The following is a 13,906-nucleotide window of genomic DNA, read 5'->3' on the forward strand; positions in this document are numbered from 1 at the left end:
CTGCCAGCATACAAAGCATTCATACGACGAAACACGGCTATCCTGGCCGTTCGCCGTACGACTGTGGACTCCCCAGGTAGACCACACATTCACAGGTCGTGTGGCACCAATTAACCGGTTGCAACATTGTTGCAATCGGTAATTAAGGGCTCTCCTAGGTGGCCGTCGTTCGACTACCGACCATGCGGCGGTCGGCCATCTTGGATCCTTTGTCTCTGCAGCGGTGTTCGGTCGTCGAGAGCCTGGAACTGAAAACGGCTACTCAATGATCCGAACACCGCTGGACTTCCAGAGCGTTCGGGAGTTCCGCGTTCGGTACATTATATGTCCCGTACTTATTCGGTACTTTTAAACCCACTTTAATGTTTAACTGTATTATGTGCGGCGTTCGGTCAATTCAGCTGGGATCAGAGCGGTATTCTCACAAAGTGTGCGCTCCGACCCCAGCTATCTACCGAACGTTCAGTTATTCCAAAGTACCGAATATTGTGTGAATTATGTATTTTAATGTCAATTGTCGGTTTTGCTGCACGAGGGGATAATCCACTTAATCGTCCATTTTAGTGGGAGTATCCTTCTCGTGCAGCAATGCCTGTTGGGAAAGTCACAGTGCATGTTGGGAGAAATCCCCTGGAATTACTGTCTGGAAACCCCTTGCATGGGGAACTGTATAAATATGCTGCTTGTGAATAAACCGAGTTAGTTGACTCCCAAACTGTGTTTCGTCCGGTTATTGGGAGGATTGGGAATATTGCCTTGCTTTCTACTCTGACTGTGGATTTCCTGGATGGACCAACGGATATCGTATGCTATTACACTGCATTCCGTTACAGCAACAAACTAGGAAAAATTCCTTCTTGACCCCAAAATGGCAGTCTGATGTCTCCTTGGATCAAGCAGCTATTACCCCACTAATTAGAAATGATATCCCTGTATGTTATGTTTTTGCAAGTATTTATCCAATTGCAGTTTAAACATCTGTATGGACTCTGATAAAACCACCTCTTCAGGCAGAGAATTCCATATCCTTATTGCTCTTACTGTGTAAAAAAAGAACAACTTTTCTTTGCCTTAGATGAAATCTCCTTTCTTCCAGCCTAAATGTGTGACCTCGTGTCCTATGTATAGCTCTGTTTATGAATTGATTTCCAGATAATGGTTTGTACTGGCCCCAAATATATTTGTATAATGTCATCATATCCCTTCTCAGGCGCCGTTTTTCCAAACTAAAGAGAGTTAAATTTTTTAACCTTTCTTCGTAACTAAAATGCTCCATTCCTTTTATCAATTCTGTAGCTCGTTTCTAGTGCCATGATATCTTTCTTTAGAACAGGTGCCCAAAATTGCACATCATAGTCAAGGTGTGGTCTTACCAGCGATTTATAAAGAGGCAAAATTATATTTCCATCCCGAGAATTTATGCCCCTATTTATACATGACAAAACCTTACTGGCCTTAGCAACTGCAGATTGACATTGCATATTGCTGTCTAATTTGTTGTCTATAACAATTCCCAAATCCTTCTCGTGTGTGGTTATCCCTAATTCACTACCATTTAGGGTGTACATTGCTTGGTTGCTTGGTAGTGGACGCATTGAATAGCCTTAGAGCTGAAGTGGTAGATATTAGCACAGTGAAACAGTTTAAGCATGCGTGGGATAGGCATACGGCTATCCTAACTATAAGAAAAGGCCAGGGACTAATGAAAGTATTTAGAAAATTGGGCAGACTAGATGGGCCGTCACTTTCTATGTGAATGGAGGACAGAGAGGTAGTTTGTTATAGATCACTAGTGATGGTGAATGGAGGACAGAGGTAGATCATTATAGATCACTAGTGATGGTGAATGGAAGACAGAGGTAGATCATTATAGATCACTAGTGATGGTGAATGGAGGACAGTGGTAGGTTGTTACTGGCAGTGGGGGAGCTGGTTTTAAACCCAGGATTGGGCACTCTATACTGAGCACATTTCTCCTTGTGTTAACAGAAACGTTCCCACGTTTTCCAGACGCGGTGTTAATAATGACCAGTACATAAGGTTAAAATGACAGAATTTATTAATCTTTTCCTGCCTGGCTTACAATATGTATTGCTGAGCCAGGCTTCATACAGTATATTTCTCCCTCCACACTGCATTGGAGTGTGTAACCCAGGAGGGGGCGCAATGAGTTCCCAACGTGTGGAGATCCGACTTTTCACAGTGATCATAGAGATGGAACGTGGCTCCCCAAAGCAGGGAACCAGCTGCACTATACAGCTGTCGAGTATGACCATGGACCTGTAACAGTCAGTTCTGCTGTTCAGCAAGAAGTTAGTTACCCAGCGGTCCTCACGGACAGGGCTTCCCAGAACAAACAGTCCATGATTTACACTCCTTATACCAGGAACAATAGAGGATGAAGCGGTTTCTGTTGTGTACAGATACTTGGTATCACTATACAGTGCAGCATGGTACTAGTAAATCTGCTGCAGTGTCCTCTCGTAGAGAGCAGTTACCTAACCCCTTATCCCATGGGGTGGGGGCTGGTGAGGTAGCTACACTGTGATTGGATGAAACGCTGGCTTACAGGGGGTAGGGGACAAGCTTGGCTTCCCAACAGAGAGCAAAGCTATGGGGGGCTGATTGCATAGTGCTACATGTGGTCCCTGTGGTGACAAGGAAGCAGCCAGTAGTATGATTGCGCCCCCCAGAGAACTTCCTGCAGCACATGGACGGGATGTGAGGGCACGTATGGCTTGTATTTGACTTTCTGCCCCTCCCTCCCCATCGGTGAGCAGCTCCTGGTCTCACAACCAATGGTTACTCTTTGTGACATCACAGGTCCCAGGAGTGCTCTCCTAATGTCAGTGTCCATGGGGAGAAAGGGGGCAGGGGTAGGTTAGTGCCCTCCGACATTGCTCTTCCCCGTCGTCACCCAGTCCACAATGATGAAACTCAGGCTCATTATCATGAAGACAAAACCAAGAGACGCAAACAGGGCAGCCTGTAATGAAAAAGTTGAGGGGAGATTACAGAGGCAGTTCATGTGGTAACCGTGAAGGAGGTGGGGGAGGCAGTTAATGGGGGAACATTTAAAGAGGTGGGGGATGCAGTTAATGGGGTGACAGTGAAAGGGGCGTGGGGGAGGCAGTTAATGGGGTGACAGTGAAGGTGGTTGGGGAGGCAGTTAATGGGGTGACAGTGAAGGGGGTGGGGGAAGCAGTTTATGGGGTAACAGTGAAATAGGTGGGGGAGGCAGTTAGTGGGGTAACAGAAGTATGTGCGGGAGGCAGTTAATGGGGAATGGTGAAGGAGGCCGGGGGTAGTTAATTGGGAAACAGAAGGTGGTGGGGGGCAGTTATAGGAAGACAGTGAAGGATATGGGGAAGGCAGTTAATGGGGTGAAGGGGGTTATATTGACATTTTTCAGGATGAAGTTAGAAGGATAAAAACTGGGGGGAGGGAGGAGATTCACCTGGATCTTTGGACGTGATGACAGTGGCTCCTTCTCATTGGGAACAATACGGATGTAGAATATACTAGGCAGGATGAAGATGAGACTAGGAGCTGATGTGGCCCCTGTGGGAAGAGACACGTAGTTAGTGTATGGGGTGCATACCAAGACACCATCACTACATGGGGTACGGATTAGAGAAACTGCGAGCAAAGTCTACTAAAATATGAAAGAAGGAATCGCCTCTGAGGTTGTTTCGTAATTTTGCAGCAATTGCTAAAGTGATATAAGGACTACTTTACCTTAAAGCCCTTCTTCCAGATGACGGTCACAGTGTTAAGCCCACTTCTGTTTGTGTCTTAGTAACTACAGCAGTGAATTCACACAAGGCATCAACCCAAAACAACTAAACAGAATAATAGTAAAAGAGTGTCTAGAGCTCTTCAATAAATAACCAAATATGGTAAAATAAATAATGACATTGTTTAATAATTGAGAAATGATTGAATTATCTCCCTTAAAGGAACACAAAGGCATAAGGAATACAATTCCAAGAAATTTTGACTTCCCTTTTTCCTCTGCTGCTCATACGACATCCACTAGAGGTGGACTTAACCCTTCATGGCAAACAGACGTTTTACATTCCAGGTTTAAAAGGACAGGGACACTGCAAACTGAAAGCATGGGAATGAGGGGAGGAGGGGTTGGGATTTATTACCAATGACGCCAAATATATCCTTGATGTTTGAAACACAGATGACCAGAATATTGACGGCTGTCAGCAGAACCACGGCAATAAGGATGTGACGCCACCATCGGAAATCCTGCCCGGGGCACAGCAGTTGCTGAACTGCTCTTCGTATCTGGAGAAAGAGCGACATGAGAATTTAAGGAAGGGTTTTGTGGTAGGACACACCGGTAGTATGCAAATGATCACTTACTGGGAAAAGCACAACCGGAACAGTGAGAGTGACTGCAACCAGCACTGCCAGGCGTACACACAGCACCAGTTTATCCATGGGATCAACCTTCATATAGGTGTGTAACATCTCCGACTCAACGTTACCTGATGGTAAAGAATAACGGTCACTCACTGGGAAACTGACAGACAGTATGGCACTGGGAAACTGACAGACAGTGTGGCACTGGGAAACAGAGACAAACAGTGTCACTGGGAAACAGAGACAAACAGTGTGGCACTGGGAAACAGAGACAAACAGTGTCACTGGGAAACAGAGACAAACAGTGTGGCACTGGGAAACAGAGACAAACAGTGTCACTGGGAAACAGAGACAAACAGTGTGGCACTGGGAAACAGAGACAAACAGTGTGGCACTGGGAAACAGAGACAAACAGTGTCACTGGGAAACAGAGACAAACAGTGTCACTGGGAAACAGAGACAAACAGTGTCACTGGGAAACAGAGACAAACAGTGTGGCACTGGGAAACAGAGACAAACAGTGTGGCACTGGGAAACAGAGACAAACAGTGTGGCACTGGGAAACAGAGACAAACAGTGTCACTGGGAAACAGAGACAAACAGTGTCACTGGGAAACAGAGACAAACAGTGTCACTGGGAAACAGAGACAAACAGTGTCACTGGGAAACAGAGACAAACAGTGTCACTGGGAAACAGAGACAAACAGTGTCACTGGGAAACAGAGACAAACAGTGTCACTGGGAAACAGAGACAAACAATGTCACTGGGAAACAGAGACAAACAGTGTCACTGGGAAACAGAGACAAACAGTGTCACTGGGAATCAGAGACAAACAGTGTCACTGGGAAACTGAGAGACAGAGTGTGGCACTGGGAAGCTTAGAGACAGAGTGTGGCACTGGGAAACTGAAAGACAGAGTGTGGCGCTGGGAAACTGACAGACAGAGTGTGGCACTGGGAAACTGAGAGACAGAGTGTGGCACTGGGAAACTGAGAGACAGAGTGTGGCACTGGGAAACTGAGAGACAGAGTGTGGCACTGGGAAACTGAGAGAGAGTGTGGCACTGGGAAACTAAGAGACAAACTGTGTCACTGGGAAACAGAGACAGAGTGTGGCACTGGGAAACAGAGACAGAGTGTGGCACTGGGAAACTGAGAGACAGAGTGTGGCACTGGGAAACTAAGAGACAAACTGTGTCACTGGGAAACTGAGAGACAGAGTGTGGCACTGGGAAACTGAGAGACAGAGTGTGGCACTGGGAAACTGAGAGACAGAGTGTGGCACTGGGAAACTGAGAGACAGAGTGTGGCACTGGGAAACTGAAAGACAGAGTGTGGCACTGGGAAACTAAGAGACAAACTGTGTCACTGGGAAACTGAGAGACAGAGTGTATCACTGGGAAACTAAGAGACAGAGTGTGGCACTGGGAAACTGAGAGACAGAGTGTATCACTGGGAAACTGAGAGACAGCAGTGTCACAGGACAGACAGACCGTAAAACAATGACTTCCGTGACAGTTACACAGGTTACCACCGCAGTGGGACTCACCATAGAAAGTCAGATACCCAAACACAGCCGTCAGTAGGTACATTATGAACATGGCAAATATAGACACGTTGGCCACATTCTGCATCCGAGATTTCGTAGCCCTGCAGGAGAAAAGTCATGTAGGTCGTGCAGCCATGCAATATGTTATGTGCAGTAACTGTATCTGTGTGATATGCCATAAGTACATTGCATGTACCTGTGAAGTTGTACAGTGGGCAATATAGCTAACTACAGAATTAAGAATTACTTGTTAATGGAGCAGAAAGTAATCATTTTGAGACAGAGCCAGACCAAACACTGCAAACAGGGAACTTTCAATATGAACATTCATTGTTCATCTTCAATGTTTTCTTAATACTAAGCTGCATTTCCCTCTTTAAAAAAAAATAAAAAATAAAAATATCCATACTTTTCTGCATTTGTGGGCAACATATCAAAGAGCATATTATGGTAAAATACATCATTAACCCCTTAAGGGCGGAGTCAAATGTATACGTTTTGATCAAAACAAAAAGTAAACAAAACCTGGAATTTGACCAAATGTCTGTTCAGCAGTAATTCACCTCTTTCATCTGAAGTGCACCTACACAGGGCCGGATTAACGTAGGGGCTGATGGAGCTGCAGCTCCAGGCCCAGGTCCATGGAATAGGCCCATTGGTTTAAAAAAAAAAAAAAAAAATTCTCAGAAGTATTTCTCAGGTATTTGAGGTTGCCTAGCCGGTGCTGGTATTGCAGTAATACCGGCAATACAAATGTATGTTTCAGTATAAACAGAGATTATTCTGCAATACCAGCGCCGGCCAGTAGGGGTCGCTGTTTGTGTGGAGAGAGGCACGGATAAGAAGTTACAGCATCTCCCTCTCTGCCTCTATCTACTCACTGATCCGCGGGGGAGCAGCTCTGCACAGAGAGTCCAGACAGCAGTTTCGAGCCCGAGAGACATGGGCACTGTGAGAAACTTGGGGACGCTGAGACATTGGGACACTGGGAGACATAGGGACACTGGGGAACATGGGGACCCTGAGACACTAGGGACACAGTGGCCCCTAGTCTCTCAGTGTCCCCATATCTCTCAGTGCCCCTATGTCTCCCAGTGTCCCTGGTGTGTCTCAGTGTCCCCATTTCTCCCAGTATGCCCGGTGTCTCTCAGTGTCCCTAGGGTCTGTGTCCCTAGTCTCTCAGTGTCCCCATGTCTCTCTCAGTGTCCCCAAGTCTTAAGTGTCCCAATGTCTCTAAGTGTGTCCTAGTGACATCGGGACACTGGGAGACATGGGGGACACAGACTCTAATGGACACTGGGAGACATGGGGATACAAACACTAGGGAACACTGAGACACTAGGGGACACTGAGAGACATGGGGACACTGTGCGACTATGAGACGCGGGAGATATGGGGCACTCCCAGTGTCCCCATGTCTCCCAGCCAGTATCCCTAGAATCTCAGTATCCCCACGTCTCCCAGTGTCCCTGGTGTCTCTCAGTGTCCGTAGTGTGCAACTGTCCCTAGTGTCTCGGTGTTTCCTAGTCTCCCAGTGTCTCAGTTTCCCAATGTCTCCCAGTGTCCCCATGTCTCCTAGTGTCTCAATGTCCCCTAGTATAAAAGAAAAATTCTCAGGCACTCACTGTGATAGATTTAAGCAGGTTTATCGGACACCGCAACAAAGGTACTTACCTTTCCTGCAGCTCCTGTCAGCTCTCTCCTCCTCCGCGCGTTCTGTGCAGCTCCCTCTGTCAGCTCACACTGTAAGTCTCGCGAGAGTCGCGGCTCTCGCGAGACTTACACTGGGAGCTGACCGAGGTGCTGAACGGACGGCGCGGAGGAGGAGAGAGCTGACAGGAGCTGCAGGACAGGTAAGTACAGCTCTGCCAGCCCCCCTCTCCCCCCAGTCTGTATTATGGCAATGCAAATTGCCATAATACAGACTATTGACTCGAGTATAAGCAGAGTTGGGGTTTTTTAGCACAAAAAATGTGCTAAAAAACTCGGCTTATACTCGAGTATATACGGTATATTATTTTGGATAATCTTTGTATTATGTTTTATTAACATATTTGCAATATGAAGGCTAAATAAGTGCCATCAATGACTAATACTGTTTCCCATATTTTCTATATTCTATGCCCTCAACCAAGATGGCCGCCGCACTACTACTACTAGTATGGAGAGATAAGATATGCCCACTCTCCATACTTTCTGTCTTGCAAAGCTGGCCCCTAATGAGCGCTTTTGGAACGCAACGCACGCCGAATCATGGGCGTTACGTGCGTTCCAGCGCAATAGTATCAGCTAATGCCGGTCTCCAGCTATACGCGAGCACCGCGTCATTTCCGGCATGACGCGAGTGCCGCGTCACTTCCGGTGCGCTGTATGCGTTCCACCGGTACCCGGAACTAGGAAGAAGAAACACACCAGACGAAAATCTACTAATCTACCACCATATAAAAACGGGTCTGAGAGGAGGTTGCACCACACTTCTGAAGAAGCCCTGTGAGGCGAAACGCGTTAAGTGGGACATTAACTTTTTATACCTTTTATGGTTTTTGTTTATATTGTATTAATATTAAAGTATACTTTTTAAGTTACTTTTTATATTCATTCTTTTACCTCCTGGATCCGGTATATCCTTGGTGGGGATTATACCACCTAAGCTGACCACACTAGAGTAGGTTACATGCTCTAGCAATTGTAAGTACAATACCATCCATTATTTACACCATTATTGGTACTTACTTCACCATTGGCTGCTATTTTTCCTTTTTTCTGCATATACCACGCATATTGCACTTTGGAAGCACCTGCATATACTACAACAACATATCCCAAGACGGGGATTGTACCGTCCAAGCGCTGCACAGCTGAGCTCTGTTATAGCTCATATAAATGTGAGTGGATTATATATAGCTGTACTCACCACCGTAACAATATTTTTTATCACTGTATTGCACTATTGTGTTTTATTCTCTGTTTTTATTCTGAGGTTCGGTTCCTTCTGGATATACTTGAGAACATATGTATGCATTTTTTGCACATATAATATACTAGGCGCGGGATGCACCTTTCCTTTTTCTATGTATGAGTTACTATGAGGACACAGCCTCAGTATATGTACCCACTATATGCTCTATGTATGAGTTACTATGAGGACACCACCTCAGTATATGTATCCACTATATGCTCTATGTATGAGTTACTATGAGGACACGGCCTCAGTATATGTACACACTATATGCTCTATGTATGAGTTACTATGAGGACACCACCTCAGTATATGTACCCACTATACGCTCTATGTATGAGTTACTATGAGGACACGGCCTCAGTATATGTACCCACTATATGCTCTATGTATGAATTACTATGAGGACATCGCCTCAGTATATGTACCCACTATAGGCTCTATGTATGAGTTACTGTGAGGACACGGCCTCAGTATATGTATCCACTATATGCTCTATGTATGAGTTACTGTGAGGACACAGCCTCAGTATATGTACCCACTATATGCTCTATGTATGAGTTACTATGAGGACACAGACTCAGTATATGTACCCACTATATGCTCTATGTATGAGTTACTATGAGGACACAGCCTCAGTATATGTACCCACTATAGGCTCTATGTATGAGTTACTATGAGGACACCACCTCAGTATATGTACCCACTATAGGCTCTTTGTATGAGTTACTGTAAGGACACAGTCTCAGTATATGTATCCACTATATGCTCTATGTATGAGTTACTGTGAGGACACAGTATCAGTATATGTATCCACTATATGCTCTATGTATGAGTTACTGTGAGGACACGGCCTCAGTATATGTACCCACTATATGCTCTATGTATGAGTTACTGTGAGGACACAGTATCAGTATATGTATCCACTATATGCTCTATGTATGAGTTACTGTGAGGACACGGCCTCAGTATATGTACCCACTATAGGCTCTATGTATGAGTTACTATGAGGACACAGCCTCAGTATATGTACCCACTATATGCTCTATGTATGAGTTACTGTGAGGACACAGCCTCAGTATATGTTCCCACTATAGGCTCTATGTATGAGTTACTATGAGGACACAGCCTCAGTATATGTACCCACTATAGGCTCTATGTATGAGTTACTATGAGGACACAGCCTCAGTATATGTACCCACTATAGGCTCTATGTATGAGTTACTATGAGGACACAGCCTCAGTATATGTACCCACTATATGCTCTATGTATGAGTTACTATGAGGACACAGCCTCAGTATATGTACCCACTATAGGCTCTATGTATGAGTTACTGTGAGGACACGGCCTCAGTATATGTACCCACTATAGGCTCTATGTATGAGTTACTATGAGGACACAGCCTCAGTATATGTACCCACTATATGCTCTATGTATGAGTTACTGTGAGGACACGGCCTCAGTATATGTTCCCACTATAGGCTCTATGTATGAGTTACTATGAGGACACGGCCTCAGTATATGTACCCACTATAGGCTCTATGTATGAGTTACTATGAGGACACAGCCTCAGTATATGTACCCACTATAGGCTCTATGTATGAGTTACTATGAGGACACAGCCTCAGTATATGTTCCCACTATAGGCTCTATGTATGAGTTACTGTGAGGACACAGCCTCAGTATATGTTCCCACTATAGGCTCTATGTATGAGTTACTATGAGGACACAGCCTCAGTATATGTACCCACTATAGGCTCTATGTATGAGTTACTATGAGGACACAGCCTCAGTATATGTTCCCACTATAGGCTCTATGTATGAGTTACTATGAGGACACAGCCTCAGTATATGTTCCCACTATATGCTCTATGTATGAGTTACTATGAGGACACAGCCTCAGTATATGTACCCACTATATGCTCTATGTACGAGTTGCTATGAGACACAGTATGTGTGACTGATATCTCTGTATAGGAGTTGTTACGTCACACCCTCAGTATATGTACATAGAAACATAGAATGTGACGGCAGATAAGAACCTTTCGGCCCATCTAGTCTGCCCAGTTTTCTAAATACTTTCATTAGTCCCTGGCCTTATCTTATAGTTAGAATAGCCTTATGCCTATCCCACGCATGCTTAAACTCCTTTACTGTGTTAACCTCTACCACTTCAGCTGGAAGGCTATTCCATGCATCCACTACCATCTCAAGAAAGTAATACTTCCTGATATTATTTTTAAACCTTTGTCCCTCTAATTTAAGACTGTCCTCTTGTTGTGGTAGTTTTTCTTCTTTTAAATATAGTCTCCTCCTTTACTGTGTTGATTCCCTTTATGTATTTAAATGTTTCTATCATATCCCCCCTGTCTCGTCTTTCCTCCAAGCTATACATGTTAAGATCCTTTAACCTTTACTGGTTTTATCCTGTTTTATCCTGCAATCCATGAACCAGTTTAGTAGCCCTTCTTTGAACTCTCTCTAAGGTATCAATATCCTTCTGAAGATACGGTCTCCAGTACTGCGTACAATGCTCCAAGTGAGGTCTCACCAGTGTTCTGTACAATGGCATGAGCACTTCCCTCTTTCTACTGCTAATACCTCTCCCTATACAACCAAGCATTCTGCTAGCATTTCCTGCTGTTCTAATACATTGTCTGCCTACCTTTAAGTCATCAGAAATAATCACCCCTAAATCCCTTTCCTCAGATGTTGAGGTTAGGACTCTATCAAATATTCTGTACTCTGCCCTTGGGTTTTTACGTCCAAGATGCATTATCTTGCACTTATCCACATTAAAGTTCAGTTGCCACATCTCTGACCATTTTTCTAGTTTACCTAAATCATTAGCCATTTGACTTATCCCTCCTGGAACATCAACCCTGTTACATATCTTGGTATCATCAGGAAAAAGACATACCTTACCCTCAAGACCTTCTGCAATATCACTTATAAAAATATTAAAGAGAATTGGTCCAAGTACAGATCCCTGAGGTACCCCACTGGTGACAAGCCCAAGCTTCGAATATACTCCATTGACTACAACCCTCTGTTGCCTGTCACTCAGCCAGTGCCTTACCCATTTAACAATATTGGAATCCAAACGTAAAGATTGCAATTTATTGATAAGCCTTCTATGTGCAACAGTGTCAACAACCTTACTGAAATCTAGGTAGCAATGTCTACTGCACCACCCTGATCTATAATTTTAGTTACCCAATCAAAAAAATCAATAATGCTGTATTTATCTTACTTCACTGTTTGACCAGACATGCCTAACATCTAGCAAGGTTTACCTTACCTAATCTATGTCTAGAAAGTTGAGCCAGACGCACAACGACTTTAGCGAGATGACTTGTACTCACACTACCAAACACTAACTTAATCACTCATTCTGTTGAAGCATACTGGTCTGCTTAATGTATAAGCACACAACATGTCATATTTCTTTGTTATTACACCCTAAAAAATGTGCAGTTACTCACGTCATGCCATTGTATTTACCTGTCTACTAAATTCCTGGCGATAGCTATTGTGGCATGGCCAGAAAAATGTTATCTGTATAACCTATGCACACAAAAATAAAGAATTTAAAAAAAATAAAATAATAATAATAATAATAAGATTAGTTTGGCATGATCTCCCTGAAGTAAACCCATGTTGTCTCTGATCTTGAAATCCATGTGTTTTTAGATGTTCAACAATCCTATCCTTTAACATGGTTTCCATCACTTTCCCCACTACTGAAGTAAGGTTTACTGGCCTATAGTTGCCCGACTCCTCCCTATTACCTTTCTTGTGAATGGGCACAAAATTCGCTAACTTCCAATCTTCTGGGACTACTCCTGTTCTCAATGATTGGTTAAATAAATCTGTTAATGGTTTTGCTAGTACACCACTAAGCTCTTTTAATAGCTTTGGGTGTATTCCATCAGGTCCCATTGACTTATTTGTTTTTACTTTTGACAGTTGAAATAGAACCTCTTCCTCTGTAAACTCACGTGTATAATATTTTTTGTTTTTGTTTATGCGGCCCCCAGCCACACCTCCCTTGGCTGTTGCCAATACAGCCAAATGTAGTAAACTTCATCCAGGTCTTACAGCAAAGTGTATTTACTTTAGAAGTTAACACTTCATGCTCTGTTACTTGAACTTTAATCCCATACAGGAGGTTCCTGCAGGCTATAACCAGAGCAGGAGATAATAAATTCTAAATTAAAAAGACTGTGCAATAAAGGAAGTATAAACATTAGATCTCTTTTTACAGGAAGTGTTTAAGTAGGCTGTGTAAGTTAAATGCAGGAAAGCATGACTGGATATAGGGGTACATTTCCCAACAGCTGTACTCCTACCTGCGAAGCTCAGTGTAAATGGGCAGGACCTCAGGGTGACACACAAAGGCAAAAGCCACGATCGGAATTGAATATGCAGTCTGTAAAAAGGAAATATACGCTGTAATTGGCAAATCATGGAATTAGAGCAATACTCTGCACGGAGAATCAGTGATAAATAGTGCAAAGCTCTGCACCGGGAGTCGAGAAGGGTCAGTGTATATTGCTCTGCACGGGGAGTCGGGAAGGGTCAGTGTATATTGCTCTGCACGGGGAGTCGGGAAGGGTCGGTGTATATTGCTCTGCACGGGGAGTCGGGAAGAGTCAGTGTATACTGCTCTGCACCGGGAGTCGGGAAGGGTCGGTGTATATTGCTCTGCACGGGGAGTCGGGAAGGGTCAGTGTATATTGCTCTGCACGGGGAGTCGGGAAGGGTCAGTGTATATTGCTCTGCACGGGGAGTCGGGAAGGGTCAGTGTATATTGCTCTGCACCGGGAGTCTGGAACGGTCAGTGTACATTGCTCTGCACGGGGAGTCGGGAAGGGTCAGTGTATATTGCTCTGCACGGGGAGTCGGGAAGGGTCAGTGTATATTGCTCTGCACCGGGAGTCTGGAACGGTCAGTGTATATTGCTCTGCACGGGGAGTCGGGAAGGGTCAGTGTATATTGCTCTGCACTGGGAGTCGGG

The 13,906-nt window shown here is 44.4% G+C and overlaps 1 protein-coding gene across 1 annotated transcript in view; it reads right to left on the bottom strand.

Annotated features, from left to right (window-relative positions):
• Positions 1 to 2,041: 2,041 nt before the first annotated feature.
• The window catches only part of SLC38A5 (solute carrier family 38 member 5), a 62,717-nt gene continuing 50,852 nt past the window's right edge, over positions 2,042 to 13,906 (bottom strand). The window contains exons 12-17 of the mRNA XM_063433144.1: positions 13,239 to 13,318; positions 5,927 to 6,027; positions 4,378 to 4,502; positions 4,155 to 4,299; positions 3,458 to 3,561; positions 2,042 to 2,986 (exon numbers count right to left, since the gene is read on the bottom strand). Coding sequence (XP_063289214.1) covers positions 2,882 to 2,986; positions 3,458 to 3,561; positions 4,155 to 4,299; positions 4,378 to 4,502; positions 5,927 to 6,027; positions 13,239 to 13,318 — 660 coding nt within the window. The 3' untranslated portion in view covers positions 2,042 to 2,881. The remainder of the gene's footprint in view (positions 2,987 to 3,457; positions 3,562 to 4,154; positions 4,300 to 4,377; positions 4,503 to 5,926; positions 6,028 to 13,238; positions 13,319 to 13,906) is intronic.

The sequence above is a fragment of the Pelobates fuscus genome, chromosome 9 (genome assembly GCF_036172605.1).
Source record: "Pelobates fuscus isolate aPelFus1 chromosome 9, aPelFus1.pri, whole genome shotgun sequence".
Lineage (NCBI taxonomy): Eukaryota > Metazoa > Chordata > Amphibia > Anura > Pelobatidae > Pelobates > Pelobates fuscus.